Consider the following 20,128-nt stretch of genomic DNA (forward strand, 5'->3'; position numbering starts at 1 on the left):
GTATTTCTTCTCTTACCTTTTATGTGTAATTAAGGGAGTTCATAACAGACCTGATTTTTTTAAATGAATTTTAAAATTTCCATTTCTTAACTTTAAATGGAGTAGGATGTTATATATGAATTCTAAGAATTAAGTTGCTTTTCAATGGATTTCTTTTCGGTTGGTTAATTGCTTTTAACCAGTTAAAAAGAATTCATGCCTTTGACTTTCAAAAATTAAAAATTACCTTTCAGAGTCCTTACATATACTTTCCTTCCCTTAAATTTTCCATCTTTCTAACATGAATAAAATAAAAAAGAAAAAAGAAAGTTACTTCTAATCCAAATGGTTCTTGCTGTTCTATCCAACTTCCTTAGATATGAATGACCTACATAAGATCCTATGTTTTCTCTCTGGTTCTTCCTTGCTTCTGTTTTCTCAGCATTATTTGTATTTGTATTTTTCCATCTGCTTCCCGAAGACAAAGCACTTAAAAATGTTTCAAAGTGAGTTGTACGTTAATCCATTTACAACATCTTGTCCATGTAGCATTCTTCCTTGTACCTTCATTTAATGAAAAGTTTCTCCTTTTTGTACGCATATAAAAGTGTGCCTTCAGGCCGGGTGCGGTGGCTCAAGCCTGTTATCCTAGCACTTTGGGAGGCCGAGGCGGGTGGATCACGAGGTCAAGAGATCGAGACCATCCTGGTCAACATGGTGAAACCCCGTCTCTACTAAAAATACAAAAAAAAATTAGCTGGGCATAGTGGCGCGTGCCTGTAATCCCAGCTACTCAGCAGGCTGAGGCAGGAGAATTGCCTGAACCCAGGAGGCAGAGGTTGTGGTGAGCCGAAATTGCGCTATTGCACTCCAGCCTGGGTAACAAGAGCAAAACTCCGTCTCAAAAAAAAAAAGTGTGCCTTCCTAGAATGTTTTGAAGTCATTTGAAGATCCTGTTCTCCCAAACACAGGGATGTGGTAACATTTGCATTTTTAATTCCTTTTACCAGAATGGGAGACCATGACCGAGAATGAGGAGGTGACATCAAAGCCAAGTAGTTCTCAAAGAGCAGACTCTCAGAAAGGAACATCAAAAAGACTTCAAGGAAGTGTTCCTCAGGTTCTTGATTTTGAAGAAGAGTGTGAATGGCAAGTTTTGGCAAGTCAGTGGGAAAATGAAACAGAGGAAAGGGCAGATACAGTGAAGAAAGTTTCTCTTTGTGAACGAGACAAGAAGAAAAGTACTCCACCAGAGAAGCAAGGCCAAAAGTGGAAGGAATTTGGAGAAAGCTTGACTTTCGGTTCAGCTATTTCTGAAAGTTTAATAGGTACTGAAGGAAAGAAGTTTTATAAATGTGATATATGTTGTAAACATTTTAATAAAATCTCCCATCTTATAAACCACAGGAGAATCCACACTGGTGAGAAACCTCATAAATGTAAGGAATGTGGAAAAGGCTTTATTCAGCGTTCGAGCCTTCTAATGCATTTACGGAACCATTCAGGGGAGAAACCTTATAAATGTAATGAATGTGGGAAAGCATTTTCTCAAAGTGCTTACCTTCTAAACCATCAGAGGATCCACACTGGGGAGAAACCTTATAAGTGTAAGGAGTGTGGAAAGGGTTTCTATAGGCACTCAGGCCTAATTATACATCTAAGGCGCCATTCAGGGGAGAGACCCTATAAGTGTAATGAATGTGGGAAAGTTTTCTCTCAGAATGCTTACCTCATTGACCATCAAAGGCTCCACAAAGGGGAAGAACCTTATAAGTGTAATAAGTGTCAGAAAGCTTTCATTCTGAAGAAGAGCCTCATTCTGCACCAGAGAATCCATTCTGGGGAAAAACCCTATAAATGTGATGAATGTGGAAAGACATTTGCTCAGACCACTTACCTTATTGACCATCAGCGACTCCACAGTGCAGAGAACCCTTACAAGTGTAAAGAATGTGGAAAAGTTTTCATTAGAAGTAAAAGCCTCCTATTACATCAGAGAGTCCACACAGAAAAGAAAACCTTTGGTTGTAAAAAGTGTGGGAAGATTTTCAGTTCTAAGTCAAACTTCATTGACCATAAGAGGATGCATAGCAGAGAGAAACCTTATAAATGCACTGAATGTGGGAAAGCCTTCACTCAGAGTGCTTACCTTTTTGACCACCAGAGACTCCACAATGGGGAGAAGCCCTATGAATGTAATGAATGTGGGAAAGTTTTTATTCTGAAGAAGAGCCTCATTTTACATCAAAGGTTCCACACTGGAGAGAATCTCTATGAATGTAAAGATTGTGGCAAGGTCTTTGGTTCGAACAGAAACCTCATTGACCATGAGAGACTCCACAATGGGGAGAAGCCATATGAATGCAGAGAGTGTGGGAAAACCTTTATTATGAGCAAAAGTTTTATGGTCCATCAGAAACTCCATACACAAGAGAAAGCCTACAAATGTGAGGATTGTGGGAAGGCTTTCAGTTACAATTCAAGCCTGCTTGTACATCGGAGAATCCACACTGGAGAAAAACCCTTTGAATGTAGTGAGTGTGGAAGAGCTTTCAGTTCAAACAGAAACCTCATTGAACACAAGAGAATCCACAGTGGTGAGAAACCCTATGAGTGTGATGAGTGTGGCAAATGCTTCATTCTGAAGAAAAGCCTCATTGGACATCAGAGAATTCACACGAGGGAAAAATCTTACAAATGCAATGACTGTGGGAAAATCTTCAGTTACCGCTCAAACCTTATAGCCCATCAGAGGATCCACACTGGCGAGAAGCCCTATGCATGTAATGAATGTGGAAAAGGTTTTACCTACAACAGAAACCTGATTGAACATCAAAGAATTCACAGTGGAGAAAAAACCTACGAATGTCATATATGTAGGAAAGTCCTTACCTCTAGTAGAAATCTTATGGTACATCAAAGAATCCACACTGGAGAGAAACCTTATAAATGTAATGAGTGTGGAAAAGACTTTAGTCAGAATAAAAACCTTGTTGTACATCAGAGAATGCACACTGGGGAAAAACCTTATGAGTGTGAGAAGTGTAGGAAATCCTTTACTTCTAAGAGGAATTTAGTTGGCCACCAGAGAATTCACACAGGGGAGAAACCCTATGGGTGTAATGATTGTAGTAAAGTTTTTAGGCAAAGAAAAAACCTTACTGTACATCAGAAAATCCATACAGATGAAAAACCTTGTGAATGTGATGCATCTGAAAAAGAATTCTCTCAGACTTCCAACTTTCATCTTCAACAGAAAATCCATACCATTGAGGAATTCTCTTGGCTACAAAACACCAATGAGTCCAAGATTGAGATTCAGAAAATCTAGTGTCATATGTAAAATGGAATAGAATCCCTGCCTACTTAAGTAACTGTTGGACAAAAGATATATAGTTATTCTAAGGAAAAAGTTTATGACTTACTGTTTAATAGGCAAATGAGTTGCATATAGAAGAAAGTTAGTAATCTCAGCACTTTGGGAAGCCAAGGCAGGTAGATCACCTGAGGTCAGAATTTCAAGACCAGCCTGACCAACATGGTGAAACCTCATCTCTACTAAAAATACAAAAATTAGCCAGGCATGGTGGCATGCTGTTATCCCAGCTACTCAGGAGGCTGAGACAGGAGAATCACTGGAACTCAGGAGGTGGAGGTTGTGGTGAGCTGAGATTGTGCCATTGCACTCCAGCCTGGGCAACAAGAGCGAAACTCCATCTGAATAAAAAAATATTCGAACTTTAAAGTCTACAAAAACATAATCCAAATCTAATAACATAGTTGTAAATGACAGCAACAATATCTTTGTATTAAAAAGTAGACATGGGTTGGGTGCAGTGGCTCATGCCTATAGCTTTGGGAGGCCAAGGTGGGAGGATCACTTGAGCCCAGGAGTTCAAGGCAAGTCTGGGCAACATAGGGAGACCCCATCTCTATTAAAATAAAATAAATTTATTAATATAATAATAATAAGCAGATATTGTTTTTGAAAATATGTACAGTATGCATTTTAAAGATAGCATCACTGCTCTAGAAAACCTGAACAGACAGTATGATCCAGGATGTCAGGCATGGAGTTGGGTGGACAAGAGTCTGCTGTTGAGGACAACCTAAAAAGAGCACTGGATTTAGAATCAGAACTGAGCTTTGATTCCTGGCTTTCCCATAATGGCCATGTGATGTTACTATCAGCCTCTAAAGCTCAGTTTCTCTGTCACTCAAATGTTGACAGGATACCTACTTGACAGGGTTGTTGTGAGGGTTACGTGAAAGGATCTTTGTGAAAGTACTTTTTGAAATCATTCAGTTGTCAATAAAGTTGAATAAAAGAGGTATAGTCAAAGCTTAGAACATGGTATCATGTAAGTTTGTATATTAAGTCAATATTAGAATGAGGGGGATTCCATGAACCCAAAAGATACTCATTTTTATAAGAGGAAGTATGGTGACTAGCCAATTGGAATTTAGTACTGTAAGAATAATTTTGCTTAATTTACCTTTAAAAATATCTAAGGGAGTTAATAGATTATATATCTAGTTTGTGTGTATGAAAAAAAAAATGTTATGGCCAGCCATTAACAGTGATGCCAAGGAAAACAATTTATTTCCAGCTTTTGAATTTGAAATTTAACAGATGTAGAGTGTCAAAATGGAAAGACAGTGCTACCCTGCTTTCCCTGGCATGGGGAAAAATGTCTTTGACTCAGCAGCTGAGTTGATGATCCCTGCCACAGTCATTGTCAATTCTAATCAGCATTTCATCATTGCTGTCAAATGATAGCCTGTTATTCATGAAACAAGCTTCTGTGCCAGCACTAAATTTACTGAAACATAAACTTTTCACATGGAGCCAAGCTCTTCACTGATTAAGCCAATGCAGAATCCACTTTTGGGCAGTCAGTGCCCATTACCCCCGTGAACCATTCTGTGCCCTTGAGTACATTTGTAGGTTTAATTCAGTCTATATTCTTGAGTTGGTATGTTCTAATTCTCAAAGTTCTGTTTCTACAGCTGGACTATAAATAATACCTGAATACCAAGATTGTGTTTTTTAATAATGTCAAAGTGGTGTTTTTATTATAATAAATGTTATTAATTTAACCCCACAGTTCCTTGGGGGCTGGTTCCTCATTAAAATGAAAGGTAGTGGCTGGGCACGGTGGCTCACTCCTGTAATCCCAGTGCTTTGGGAGGCCGAGGCAGGGGGATTACCTGGGATCAGGATGGATCACCTGAGGTTCGAGACTAGCCTGACCAACATGGAGAAATCCCACCTCTACCAAAAATACAAAATTAGCTGGGTGTAGTTGTACGTGGCTGTAATCCCACCTACTCGGGAGGCTGAGGCAGGAGAATCACTTGAACCCAGGAGGCAGAGGTTGCAGTGAGCGGAAATGGTGCCATTCACTCCAACCTGGGCAACAAGAGCGAGACTCCATCTCAAAATAAATAAATAAGAATGAAAGGTAGCCAAGAGTGAAAACTGGAAGGGGCCTAAGACCTGGATGGGTCAGGTTTTGCCACTTGCCTTGGAAAAAAAAAATCTCTTCAGTTCTTGGAGCCTTGAATTCCTCATCTGTTAAGCAGGAGGAAGAATATCTACCTCACAAAGTTCTCATGAGATAATGAAAATGAAAATTCTTCATCCTTGTATAATATTTACAACGAACATATGTACTTTAACAATGGAGAAAGCTATCATCTACCTCTTCACTCAGTAACAAAATGTAATGTTGCTTACACTGAGGCAGTCCACATAATGTGCCACCCCCTGTGATGTAATAAGCTGAAAAATGTTCAACCTGAATTGAATTAAGCTTCTTGGACCTCATTGCCAGGTTACAGGAAATACAGAAGAGAGAGGAAAAAATAAAAGACACCATGAGAAACAGACAAATCCAGAACGTGGGATATTATATAGGAAAGCTGCCCTGGATTCTTTGAGAGGGGAGTGATAATTGTTTAAGCTGTGTGAGTCTACTGTGAGTTTATACCATTCTCTGCTTTTGTGTATGTATGAAAAATTCCATATGAAAGGTATAAAATGTGGATGAGGGGGCTTGTTTTTAAAATATAATACTAAGCCATTAGATACTAAGAGCCAAAAATAGACTCACACAAATGCCCAATTGATGTTTGACAGGGGCAGAAGCAATTAAATAGAGGAGGTATAGCCTTTTCAGCAAATGCTGTTGGAGCAATTGGATATCCATAGGCAATAAACCAACAACTTCAGGATCTAGGACTGAGCTAAGAAGGCTCAGATGACAGCAAAAGCATGCTCCTTAAAAGGGAAAAAACAAATGTTAAATTGGACCTCATCAAAATTAAGATAATTTGCTCTGCAAAAGACCTTTTTACAAGAATAAAAGACATTACATGTTGGGAGAAAAAATTTGCAAATCATATCCAACAAAGGAGTGGTATGTAAACTACATAAAGAACTTTCAAAATTTAACAGTAATAAGTAAATACAATTAGAAAATAAGCAAAAGACAAACAGTTCACTGAAGTACAGATAACAAGCAAATGAAAAGATGTTCACATCATTAGGCATGAGGGAAATGCAAAGTAAAATCGTGATATCACCACATTCATATCAGAATAGCTAATTGTTTTTATGGTGATAACTGTTGGCAAGGATGCAGAGAAACAGGATCTCATACATTGCTGGGAATGTAAAGTGGTACAGCCAGTCTGGAATGTAATTTGGCAGTTTCTTGTAAAACCAAACATGTACCTGTCATATGCCTCAGTAATTGCTCTCCTGAGCATTTATCCCAGAGAAATGAAAACTTACGTTCACACAAAAACCTGTGTATGAATGTTCATAGCAGCTTTATTTGTAATGGTCAAAACCTGTAGGCAACCCATATATCCTTCCTTAGATGGTTAAAACGAATTGTGGTTTATGTATCACCATGAAATACTTGTCACTCTACAACAAAAATGACTGACTTATTGATATCCGTAACAACTCAAATTTTGAAGGGAATTAATGCTGAGTGAAAATAATCACAAAAGGCCATATTCTGTCTGAAAACATTCATATAACATTCTCAAAATGTTAAAACTGTAGAGATGAGAAATGGATTAATGGTTGCCACAGGTTAGGGATGGTGGGAGGGAAAATGGGGAGAGGGTTGGATGTAACTATAAAGAGGTAGCACCAGAAAGGTCTTTGTGGTGATGCAACGCTTGTGTATCTTGATTGTAGTGGTGGTTACACAAATCTGTAGGTGCTAAAAATGGCAAAAGCATACACACATATTTTACCAATGTTGATTTTCTTTTTGGTAATATGTAAGATGTAACCATGAGGGGAAAGTGGGTGAAGGGTGCTATCTTTGCAACTTCTGTGAATCAGTCATTTCAAAATAAAAAGTAAAAACCAACAATGACAACAAAAACCCAAAACTAAACAGCCATAACCAAATGAAGTGTGTGAAACTGATTTGAAAAAAAAAAAGTTACAAAATATATGTTTTAGGACAGTTGGGAAATTTGAATATGACTGGTTATTAGATGGTATTAGGGAATTATTGTTAATTTTCTTACCTGTGATGCCGGTGGTAGTTTGAAGAATATTCTTAATCTTAAGGGATGCATGTTGAAGTATTTAGAATGAAGTGTTCTGATGTTTACAACTTTAAAAAAAATGATTTTAAGTATGTATAGAGAGATCAGGCAAACATAGCAACATGTTCATTGTTGAGTCTAGATGGAAAATTCAATGTGTCATACTTTCAACTTTTTTGTATTCTAAGATATTTTCAAAATAAAACATTTGAGGGGAAATTATCAGGGCTTTCTACAGATTAATGCTTTGTAGCTTCAGGCTCTTGGGTGCGCGCCTCTCCTGAGTGTCCCATCCCTGCATGGGGATGCGCCCCTCCCTGCGGCTCACTTAGATCTTCCACCGGAACAATCCGCCTAAGCGCTTCTGCCCCATCTCTGGTCCGGGGCGACATTGGACACCCATCGAGAGGAAAGCACCTCCGAGATTCCTAGAGAGGCCGGCCTGGCGACTTGGGGAGCCGGAAGCCCATCCCGAGGCACTTCCTGTCCGGTCATTGTTCTTGTGCCGGTAGGAGCTGAGGTCCTGGTCCGCAAGCCTCCTGCTGCAGAGCCAGTTAACTCACGTCGGGCCTCTCAGTTGCGCACGGTGAGTGGGGTCGGAGTGGGTGGGCACGAACGTCGAGGTGGAAGGAGGGTCTCTCCCAGGGGCGACGGCCCGAGGAACGGCCCCTGCGTTTTTCCCTCGGGGATACCAGCGTTGCTGTCCTGGGGTGGCTGCGTTCCCCACCGCCTCGGAATCTCGACTGCCGCCCACCTGGGACTTGGCCAGGAAGAGGATGGACACAGACCGGCCAAGGGGCCAGATAGGTCCCAGGGACAGGGCAGCGAGGGGCCTATAGGTAGAGAGAATGGATTGCCACGTTTGAAAACAGGGAAAGGACATTGAAAGGGAAGCCTTTGATAGAGGCCCCTGTGCCGTCTGGGACCAGAGGCCTGTCTGAATCTGATTAGAAGTCTGATGACAGTACTCACAGTAGGCAGTCTTGCACATATACAAGATGGAACTAGTCTTAAGGGCCTTCCTACCAGATTGAATTGGGATAGTCATGGAAAGAATAATCTTCGAGAATTAAGGTTTGTCACAGGAATGAAAGTATTGCATTACTCAGTAAATTCAGTGTATACATTAAGTGACCAGTAAGTTAACATGGGGAAAAGAATATGATCCCTTCAATAGCAGCAATGGCGGATTGAATAAGATTTTACACCCTTTTCCAATAAAACATTCGAAGGGGGATAGAAAAATTTCAGTCTCTTCATAAGCAATCAAAATAGTAAGGTTATTTTGCTCACAGATTAAAAAAAGCCCTGCTGGGTTAGGGTTACTGTTAATTAGTGGGGGTGTGAATTGGTATGGTGCTTTTGGAAAGCAATTTGACAATACATATCAACCAGCAAATCCTTGAACCAGTAATTCTCTGATTATTCTAAAGGAATAATTCAGCAAAAAAAAAAAAAAAAAGTTTTTGAACAAATATTAATAAAATGGAAATGTACACTTTTATTAAATAAATGGTTCATAAATAAGGTATGGTAAGTAAACAATAAGATAGCCACAATTTAGAATGCTATGCCAGAATGAGGTAGTTCTATATGTATTGTATTGAAAGACTGCTAAGACTATTGTGAAATACAGAAATTGAGTTTAAAAACAATGCAGGTTACTGAACAATGTATAGCTGTGATGATCTAAAGTATGTTTTTGAAAAATAATATGTGTGAAGGTATACATCTAAGTATGTAAATGTAGAGAAAATGGGTTAGGACTCCTTCTAGACTGATAACTGATTACTCTGTATGTGTGTAGTGTGTATTGGTTGTATATTTAATTCTATGTATTTCTGTATTACTTGATCCTTTTTCAATGAGAGTGAAGATTTATCGACACCATAGGTTATTGTGTAGCATTTACAATGAGCATGAAGAATGGCAACATGAAAGTAATCTTTTTTAAAATCTTAATTGTAATATTTTATCTCACAGGACATTTGGAAGCGATGGAAAATGTAAAAATCAAACAAGAAAATGAAAAGAACCTTAAAACTACCTGTAATTACACCACCCAGAGATAACTACCCACTCCTAACATGTTGGTATTAAGACTCCCAGTCTTCTTGGGATGCTTTTGTTCACATTATTTTGTATCCTTGGCAATAACAAATCTTTTTGTTGTAAAATCCTATTTTAAAAATGTTATTATAATTGTGAAAATATGTATCCCCATAATCAAAAACAAGAATTTATAAAATCATAATTATTGGTAGTATGGTTGGAGAGTTTCCTTTGGAAGAAATATCTTAAATCTTAAAATGTATAGTGGTTATCTCTTTGGAGGTAGACTGAGTTTTTTTTTTTAAATCATTTTCTGTATTTTTTAAGATTTTACAATAAAAGTATGTTAACTTTTAATCAGGAAAAAAAACAATAAACATTATCTAAGGCTGTTTGCAATGTAGTTATTATGGGAAGAAATTACATATTTGCAGTCCAACTCCTTCCTCCTATGAGGGAGGAATAGAGGATTCCATGTCCTATAGTGGCCCCTGACCAGGCACTGGTGAAATCTGCCGGTGTGCTAAGTGGCATCTAGGCAAATCTCTCCTTGGTGCTAACAATGTTTTCTGATTTCTCAGTAGACAATACTCATCTTGGCCCTGGGAAGACACTCAGGAAGAAGCTTTTGAAACATAAAGCTTAGATGGGGTTTGACCTCAGCTGGGCAGCTCCCAGCTATAGGAGTTCCCCTGCTGAGCAGAGAAGATGACTGCAGAATTGAGAGAAGCCATGGCCGTACCCCCATGGGGCCCAGTGAAGGTGAAAAAGGAGGAGGAAGAAGAAGAAAACTTCCCAGGTCAGGCATCCAGCCAACAAGTGCACTCTGAGAACATCGAAGTCTGGGCCCCAGGGGAGGGTCTTCAAACAGGACTTGATGGATCAGAAGAGGAAGAAAAGGTAAATGGGGGCCTGGGAGGAAGAGGGGAGGAGAGATCTGAAGACCTCAAGTAGTTTAAGAGGGGACTCTGACCCTCTACTTCCACACATGGAGGTCTTATTTCTTGGGTACGATTCTGGCTTCCAGTCTTTTATAATAGGATAGAAATTGCCCTTCTGATTGATGTGACATTCAGTACTTTTTATAACCCAGGGGTTCTCGAATTTTGCTACACAGAACCTGGAGAGCTTTTTATAAAATCTTGATGTCCATGCTGAACTCTGTTCCCATTAAATCAGAATCGGGGCCAGGCACAGTGGCTCACACCTGTAATCCCAGCACTTTGGGAGGCCAACGCGGGAGGATCACTTGAGCTCAGGAGTTCAAGACCAGCCTGGGCAACAGGTTTTGCAATGCAGATATAAAAAAAATTAGCTTGGCGTGATGGCATGTGCCTGTAGTCTCTGCTACTTAGGAGGCTGAGGTTGGAGGACTGATTAAGCCCGGGAGGCATAGGTTGCAGTGAGCCACATTTCATGCCACTGCACTCGAGCCTGGGCAACAGAGTGAGACCCTGTCTCAAAAAAAAAAAAAAAAAAGAATCTGGGGGTGGAACCTGTGTTATCCATATTTTTTAAAACTTTTCAGGTGATTTCAGTCAGGTTTTGACAATGCTAACCAGAGCTTCTAAAACTTTAATATGCATAAAAATCACCTAGGGGTTCTTTTTAAAATAGTTAAAATTGAGATTCTGATTGAGGACATCTAGGTGGTGGTCTGAGATTCTGCATTTTTTGGCAAGCTTCCAGGTGATGCAGATACTGCTGCTGAGCTTTGGACCACACTTTGAGTCATGAGGCTGTACACTGTGCTATCCTTAATGTTTCAAACACACCACTTACCATTACTAGTCAGATGAGGGCAGAGGTGCCCAGAGCCTTTCTGTAATAATATCATTAAAACCTTGCTGCTTTGATCTTTAGATCCCACAAAAGTTCACTCTGAAAATTCTCCCCATGTGCTCTCCCCTCCTATCATATACTCACTGGCAAGCTAGACTTAGATTCTGGAGCAAGCAGTGAGGTGTAATCAAAATGATAAGGAAGAAAGTAGCTGGCTTTCTTCTCTGCCCAGCTCACCTTGGGGGTTGGGGGAGACCCTGGCTTCCTTTTCTGTTTTTAAAAATTGCTTTATGGACTCCAGGAATAGATAATTACGTTCTCATTCTCAGAACTTTAATCATACTACCCCCTACCACCAGTTCCCTCTTAAACATGTGCCTGCTTGTCTCTAGGGTCAGAACATATTCTGGGACATGGCGGTAGTCCTGAAAGCAACTCAGGAGGCACCTGCTGCTTCACCCTTTGGCAGCTACTCATTACCGGGGACTCTGGCCAAGAGTGAGATACTGGAGACTCATGGGACCATGAGCTTTCTAGGTATGGTTCAATTCCCTGATTCAGAATCTGGCCTTCGGGGTTTCTCAAAATCTTTTCAGAGACTGTGGTGTGCATCCAGTCTCCAAGGTTGAGCAACAGAGTACTGAGGTATTGAAAATGTCAAGGAAAGCTGGGTAGGGGAATGATGAAATGCCTGTGCCTTTGTTAGGGGAAGTGGCTTATTTTGCACACAGGCTCAAGATACCAGACAAACATAGGTGTTGTGCTGAAACCTTATCGACACCAATATGGCACCGTGTTCAAGAGGCTGAAGAAGAGACCCAGAGCCAGCAAACAAGACATGGAGTTTTACTAGATGTTTATGTACAGGATAGAGAGTCTAATGGCAGCTGGCTGGACATAGGAGAACCACATGGCCCAGTGGCACAGGCTGGTCAGGAGAACTGCAACCACTTGCAAAAGGCATGCAGTTTATGTAGCATTTTCACTTAACACCCTCCCCCTAATGACCTTCACCTGGCAGCTTTAATTTAGCCCAAAACAAGGGGCCTCAATCCCCTGGAGGGCTCACATTCCACTGAAAGGGGTGGGTAATGGATAAGGAATGGTTGGCCACTTCTAGAATCCTTTGCTTGAATTCCAAACTGCATTCAGGTGTGTGTGCCATACAGGCTCATTCTCAGGGTATGCTTAAGTTATTGCTATTGTGTATTTACCATACAATAGGTGAATTCCAAACTCACATTTTAGTGAGATTTATTGTTCAGTGAGTTTCATCTCTGTGCACACATGTAGTCACATGTCCTCTTTATATGCTTTGTAGTTAGCATAGGTTGGTGAGGCTGCAAGAGAAGCTAGCTAAGGTAGGAACAGTCAACTTTTGTGGTGATTTTGAGCAAATGCCCTGGAGATGTTCTGTTTTCATAGATCTTTGTGCAAATTATAGAGGATTTTGAGCAGCTATGTCAACCATAATGATGTTCAAAACTAGGTCTTCATGGAGGCTACTGATGGCTTATCACCTTGTTCTCTCTAAGTTAGGACTTGGGAAAGGGTAGTATGTCCTAAATATCTCAGTGGCAGTGGCAGAAGCTTGCCTGTGGAGGAGTGACATATAAGTGAGGGTCAAGAATGCAGTAGCTATGAGTCCTGTGTTTCAAAGCACTTATCAGATGACTGCCAAGCCGTATTCTTTTTATGAGTCTGCCACAGATTGAATACTTTGAAGCCACTCTCCTCCCTAGCCAGTTCCTCAGGCATCTGGGGACCAAGTCATTTTCTTAAACCAGTCCTATGGGGAAGACTAGGATCTCTGCCTAGATTTTCTTGTCTCATCTTTAATTATTCCCAAACTCTCAGCAGCTTCTGTTCCCCACCTTCTGCTTTCTGTTCCAGTCTCTCTGGTGCATTCCCTTGTGTGTCACTTATTTTCTGTCTCTGGTTTATCCGCCATTGATTGTCTTAACTTCAACAGTTAGACATCATCAGGAATGGCCTCCCTTTTTCTACTTTGCCTCTTACCTCAAGACCGTGTTCATACCCAAGACTTACCATTTTGTGCTGCCAGCTATTTCCATGGCAATGGCAGGAACACTGCCAACACTATTTCCATGGTGATGGCAGCAGGCGATGGCAGGAACACTGAGCTCTACGTGTGAGAGACATCTTAGTGGAGTTGCTGCCCTGCCTGTAGTAACTGTGTGACCTTGAGTAAGTCCCTTCTCTCTCTGGACCTTCATTTCCCTTTCTACAAATTGGATGTATTTATTCATTAAGTATAGGATTTGTTGGCGCCCTCCTTCCTATGTGCCAGGCAGTGTGATAGGTGCTGGAGATACAGAAATGAATAAGACACAACCTTACCCATTGTTTAGCTCCCACACAGTTGAAGAAGAACAGTTTCATATTCATGATGAAATTGTATAATATACATGAAAGTACTTTGGAAATTGTGATGTTACTGGGTTTTTAATATCTGACCAAGTTTTAACTGCAGTTTCCATATTTTAACTAACGTTGAATTTATTAAAGTTTGTTCAATTAAAAACCAATTTTTAAGCTATTAAGCATAATTTTTTTACTTCATCCATACATCTAGAAATATTTGTATAAAAGTGAGAACTTTTTTTTTTTTTGAGATGGAGTTTTGCTCCTGTTGCCCTTCTTGCCAAGGCCGGAGTGCAATGGTGTGATCTTGACTCACCGCAACCTCCACCTCCTGGGAACAAGTGATTTTTCTGCCTCGGCCTCCCGAGTAGCTAGGATATTTGTATTTTTTCTTTAATTCATGTTCAGTTAAGCTTCAAATTTTACAGATTTAATTTTTTTTAAACATTTCAGCCAGGCACAGTGGCTCACGCTTGTAATCCCAGCACTTTGGGAAGCCGGGTCAGGCTGATCACCTGATGTCTGGAGTTCGAGACCAGTCTGCCCAACATGGTAAAACCCTTTCTCTACAAAAAATGCAAAAATTAGCTGGGCGTGGTGGTGCGCACCTGTAGTCCCAGCTACTCTGGAAGCTGAAGCAGGAGAATCACTTGAACCCAGGAGGCAGAGGTTGCAGAAAGCTGAGATTGCACCAGTGTACTCCAGCCTGGGCAACAGAGTGAGACTCCATCAAAAAAATAAAATAAAATAAAATAAAATATTTAAACATTTAATTCTACCTGCTTATCAAATTTCTTTATATAAAACAGAATTGCAAATTTTATATCTTTAGTTCTTTAAAACATTCCAAACACCTAACTGGGCATACTTAGAAATCATGTAAGTAAAATCTTGATAAACACACAGCTTTTATAAATCTAATGAATTGGACTTATAAATTTAGTAAATCAAATTACCCTTCTCACCTCAGAATATAGTCACCAGCTAAAATGTCAGGCTCATGTAGCATTTCAGGTCTCTTTTTAAAAAGAGTGAAAGAAAAGTATTGATTTCAAAACTATGGCTATGCTTATGTTCTGGTTGGTCACAAATTAGTTTTTGGTTTAGTTTTTCATTATTTCTGTACTTAATTTCTCTAGAGCTACATGTAATCCTACATGATTTAAAAAAAGGAAAAATACCATTTCAAATAAGCCAAAGTTATATGCTCAGATTATTTGCTGATTAATCTTTTCACCCAAGGAGATTTGAACTTGTCTACACCAGATAGACCCTAATTCTCTTTTCTTAGACTCTGGGCACTTGCTAAGACCTTAGGTCTTACTTTACTCAGTAATGAATCACTTGAATGAAAACCTTCTAGGCTACAGTTGGCACCTGGTTTTGTAATGGTTTTGACATAAGATTATTCAGATAGAAGGAATTGTTTCCATGATTGGCTCTAATCAGTTTAGTAGTTCCCATTGATCTTCATTTTTTTTGCCTAACATTCTAAATCTCCCAGGAAGGTGGGTAGGAGTGAAGATCCGGGAGACAGTACAGCTGTGAACTAAAGTTTTCATGGACTCTCTTTCTCTTGGAGAGATGCCCAGTTGGGGGATGGGAGGTCCAGGTATCAGTGATGGGGGAGTTAAAGCAAAAGAGGAGTGAAAAGAAGCAAGGAAGGAGACGTTAGATGAGAGAAGAGTAAAGTGGGATGTAGGTGATAAAGAATAGTAGAGAGCATAAAGAGAACAAAGCAGTCAGCAAAAGAAAAAGAGAAGAGACATGAAACTGTATATGGGAAAATTCAAAATGTTTCACACACAAAAATTACAAAAACAGGAGAGGAGAGAGATGAAGAGGCAGTAGTGGGTAGTAACAGGAAAAAAAAAGCAGAAGATATAAGAGCAAGTAAACTACAGAGAGAAAAATAGTACATTTTTTAAAAGAGACATAATCAGAACAGTGGGAATAGAAATAACCAGAAGAAGTATAGCATTTCAGATGTTTCTTTTTGTTTTTGAGACAGAGTCTTGCTCTGTGTCGCCCAGGCTGGAGTGCAGTGGCACGATCTCAGCTCACTGCAGCCTCCGCCTCCTGGGTTCAACAGTTCTCCTGTCTCAGCCTCCCAAGTAGCTGGAACTACACGCATGTGCTACCACACCTGGCTAATTTTGTATTTTTAGTGGAGACGAGGTTTCACCATGTTGGCCAGGCTGGTCTCAAACTCCCAACCTCAGGTGACCTGCCCTCCTCAGTCTCCCAAAGTGCAGGGATTACAGGCGTGAGCCACCACTCCTGGCCAACATTTCAGATTTTTATTTTCATAGTTGGGGCTCTACTGTATCCACCATTGGGTGTTTCTTTTCTCTGACACTGCTCATCTTGTCTAATGATTGTGATAGAATTTCTGATTACCATAGTCTTAACCAGGCGATCAAACTAGGCTGTTTTCCTGCCTCCAATATTGCTTTGTACCACCCAACATCTTTGTCCCACCCACTCATATCACTGGTTGGATGGTCATCCTGTAGGATATTTCCCTCTCATGGGTGCTAGACTCTCCCATGTGCAGTTGCAGCAGTTATAACCTGAAGCTCACAGCACCACTGCTCATTTCTGAGCTGACATCACCAGTAGGAATCCCTCCCTCCTCTACAGGCTTGCTACCCATCCCTGTTACCCTTTATTTCAGTCGCCTTATTTCCTGAGCTTGGTTTAATTGACAAACACTTGTTCAGGGTTCACTGTGTCAAACCCTGAGTTACATGGGTGCACATTTCAAGGTCAGGGATGGTGAGGGTAGAGAGGAGACAAATATAAAGAACTACTGCAATGTTACTGAAAGCAGGACTCCTTTTTGACACCATTAGGTTCTGAAGCAATGGAAAGCATCCAGAGACTAATCAGTGTCATAAAGCTTCAGGGTGTTTTGATGTTCTCATGGTATTTTCTGGCATCGTGGACCAGGCTATGCTATAACTCAGCAAGGTCAGCTTTCCTTGACACAGTGCTAAGCTATTTCCATGACACAGGGGTAAGAGTTTGCTATGTATGGTTTATTTTTTAATTCTCCTAGTGTAGCTGTCTGTCACTACAGCAACTCCCCTCGTCTAAGTGTTCATCTTTCCTTCTGGCTCGTCACAGCATCATCAGTCAGCCTGAAAGTCGCTGCACACATTCAGAACACTGTGTTCCAGGCAGTGTCTAAGTAGTTGACATAGAGTAACTCCATTAATCTACTCACGGCCTTATGAGATAGATACTGTTAGTATCCCTGATTGGGAGATTGGGAAACTGAGACACGCAGGAGTTACGTAGCCCAAAGTCATGCAACTAGTTAGTGTCAGAGCAGAAACCAGGCAGTCTGGCTCTAGAATCCATGTTCTTAATCTGTATGCTTCATGGCCTTGCAGTGTTTCATATGCTTTTGGCTGCTGTGGCTGTCTTGGTAGCCAGTGTGACCCTTTCTGTCCATGCGTATCCTTTCTTTGATATCCAGCATCCTTGACACAGAAGCCTCAGTTGCCAGATCTTTCTGCTTACAGGTAGCAAGTCTTCCTAATTAACTGGTAGGTTGTAAGCAAATCCACACTAAGGTAAGGTAAGAAGGCAAGCCCAGGGAGAGGCTAGTGTCCTTCCTAACTGGTCTTCATTGTAAGATCAGTCATCAGACAGCCAGGAGGAATGCTCTCTGGAAATTGGGCCTCCCTGGCATGAGGCAGTGGGGTTAAGTGTCTAATGAAGGTAAATGGAAGTGCCGGAAAGACCATGAGTCAGTGGATTCTGCTGTAGGTAGCAGGGTGGGCACAGCCCCAGCTGAAGAACCCACAGAGGACAGGTAACATGTGATGGGATTCTTTGATGTGATGAAGCCATTTTGTGGAGGTGCTGAAATCACATACTTCCTTTTATGACTTGATGATCCTATTCTTTTTCTAGGCCAGAGAAAGCTAACGTTTGTGTTTTCTGTTTCTTGGTTCAGGGGCTGAAACCAAGAACCTACAGTTACTGGTTCCAAAAACTGAGATATGTGAGGAAGCTGAAAAACCCCTCATGTTATCAGGAAGAATCCAGAAAGCTGATCCTCAAGGACCTGAGTTAGGAGAAGCTTGTGAAAAAGGAAGCATGTTAAAGAGACAGAGAATAAAGAGGGAAAAGAAAGATTTCAGACAAGTGATAGTGAATGACTGTCACTTACCTAAAAGCTTCAAAGAAGAGGAAGATCGGAAATGTAAGAAATCTGGGGGAAAATACAGCCTTAATTCTGGCACTGTTAAAAATCCAAAAACCCAGCTTGGGCAAAAGCCTTTTACGTGTAGCGTGTGTGGGAAGGGATTTAGTCAGAGTGCAAATCTTGTTGTGCATCAGAGAATCCACACTGGGGAGAAACCCTTTGAATGTCATGAGTGTGGGAAGGCCTTCATTCAGAGTGCAAATCTTGTTGTGCATCAGAGAATCCACACTGGACAGAAACCTTATGTTTGCTCAAAATGTGGAAAAGCCTTCACTCAGAGTTCAAATCTGACTGTACATCAAAAAATCCACTCCTTAGAAAAAACTTTTAAGTGCAGTGAATGTGAGAAAGCCTTTAGTTATAGCTCACAACTTGCTCGGCACCAGAAAGTCCACATTACAGAAAAATGCTATGAATGTAATGAGTGTGGGAAAACATTTACTAGGAGCTCAAACCTCATTGTCCACCAGAGGATCCACACTGGAGAGAAGCCCTTTGCCTGTAACGATTGTGGCAAAGCCTTTACCCAAAGTGCAAATCTTATTGTACATCAGCGAAGCCATACTGGTGAGAAGCCATATGAGTGTAAAGAGTGTGGGAAAGCCTTTAGTTGTTTTTCACACCTTATTGTGCACCAGAGAATTCACACTGCAGAGAAACCTTACGACTGCAGCGAATGTGGGAAAGCCTTTAGTCAGCTCTCTTGCCTTATTGTCCATCAGAGAATTCACAGTGGAGATCTTCCTTATGTGTGTAATGAATGTGGGAAGGCCTTCACATGTAGCTCATACCTACTTATTCATCAGAGAATCCATAATGGAGAAAAACCTTACACATGTAATGAATGTGGGAAGGCCTTCAGACAGAGGTCAAGCCTCACTGTACACCAGAGAACCCACACTGGGGAGAAGCCCTACGAATGTGAGAAGTGTGGTGCAGCTTTCATTTCTAACTCACACCTCATGCGACACCACAGAACCCATCTTGTTGAATAACAAGAAAGAGGAAGACCTCCAGCATTGGTCATAACCTTCTGCATCCCAAATGAGACACCTCTCTGCTGTTTCTTCCTCCTTTATAAAAGTGAGCCCTGTGTCCTTAAAAGTTACAGTTTTCAGGAATGCAGCACAAAACACAAGATAAGCATTTCAGAGGCTAATTTAAAGAAAACAAAAGTAAGCACCCAAAGGCAAGGACTTTGTTTTAACTGTACCTTAAGCAGTCATATTTTCTGAAATGGAATGTGGCTTTCTTAGGAATGGGTCATACAAAGCTAAGTGGTAATGATGCTGTTTGGGGAAGGTCTTTTTTGCTTAATTTTGTTTTTTAAAACTCTGATCGTTGCTTGAGTAACAGGCAGGTTATTTGCCTGTTTGAATTCTGGTTGAACCGTGTATTTTGGTATTTCTGGTTAAGTGGTGACTAGGTAAGGAAACTACTTGGGGTAGCAATTCAGCAATTCATTTGTTAACGTTTATTAGCTTTCCATTTCCTAGGTAATTTTTAAAAAGCCAGTAAAAAAAAAAATGCCTACTGTACCTAAAATGGACAGAAAAAGGAAATGGCCTTTTTCCTTACTGTCTATACCTCCTGAACCTTGGTATTGTAAAGCTCTGGGGACCTCTGAGTCCGTTCTGACCACTTCCTAGTCTGCATGGCCAAGCACTCAAGGATTGATGGACACCACACACCAGCTATATATTTGCTAAGATCGACAGCTCCTTCTCCAAACTACTCAAACCCCTAATTCCCATTGCATTCCATTTGGGTGAGATGCAACTAACAGTCCCCTTCCTGGATAAAGGAGTCAAAGAATAAAGCTTGCCTAGAGGCATGCCCCAGTTGTCTCTGCTGTTATTCTGCTCAAGTCCAGCCAGGGGTCTCAGTTTAGGTTTCATTCTCACATTCTGGATGGTGTTTAGAAGAAATGGTAGAGTTCTTCTCATTCTGAGAGGACCAAAGAGGGAAAGTGAAGGGAGAGGGAGGTGGAAGTAAGATTCCTAAGGTCTTAATTTGTTTTTTTGAGAAGTTCAGAGGAACTGGAATATGAAAACTTTTAGAAGGATGAAGAAACTGGCTAAGGTAAGATATCTTTGTTACCATTGAGCCTTTACTCCTGGAAAAATGGTTTAT

At 40.6% G+C, this 20,128-nt stretch overlaps 2 protein-coding genes across 4 annotated transcripts in view; both read left to right on the plus strand.

Annotated features, from left to right (window-relative positions):
* ZNF197 (zinc finger protein 197) overlaps window positions 1–10,001 on the plus strand; it is a 25,514-nt gene extending 15,513 nt beyond the window's left edge. For both annotated transcript variants that reach the window (XM_012470738.2, XM_012470737.2), the window contains exons 6-7: window positions 990–8,143; window positions 9,541–10,001. In XM_012470738.2, the coding sequence (XP_012326161.2) occupies window positions 990–3,310 (2,321 nt within the window). In that variant the 3' untranslated portion in view covers window positions 3,311–8,143; window positions 9,541–10,001. The remainder of the gene's footprint in view (window positions 1–989; window positions 8,144–9,540) is intronic.
* Window positions 8,061–19,836, plus strand: ZNF35 (zinc finger protein 35). Of its 2 annotated transcripts, none has more exons than XM_012470746.2 (4): window positions 8,061–8,143; window positions 10,191–10,509; window positions 11,784–11,928; window positions 17,744–19,836. In XM_012470746.2, exons 2-4 carry the CDS (start codon window positions 10,318–10,320, stop codon window positions 18,988–18,990), a joined length of 1,584 nt encoding a protein of 527 aa, XP_012326169.2. In that variant the 5' UTR covers window positions 8,061–8,143; window positions 10,191–10,317; the 3' UTR covers window positions 18,991–19,836. The 2 variants fall into 2 exon arrangements, with proteins under 2 accessions (XP_012326169.2, XP_012326166.2); XM_012470743.3 differs by lacking the exon at window positions 8,061–8,143 and adding an exon at window positions 8,153–9,646.
* Window positions 19,837–20,128: the final 292 nt, after the last annotated feature.

The sequence above is a fragment of the Aotus nancymaae genome, unplaced genomic scaffold, assembly GCF_030222135.1.
Source record: "Aotus nancymaae isolate 86718 unplaced genomic scaffold, 86718_ANA_hifiasm-v0.15.2.pri h1tg000067l, whole genome shotgun sequence".
In the NCBI taxonomy this organism is placed as follows: Eukaryota; Metazoa; Chordata; class Mammalia; order Primates; family Aotidae; genus Aotus; species Aotus nancymaae.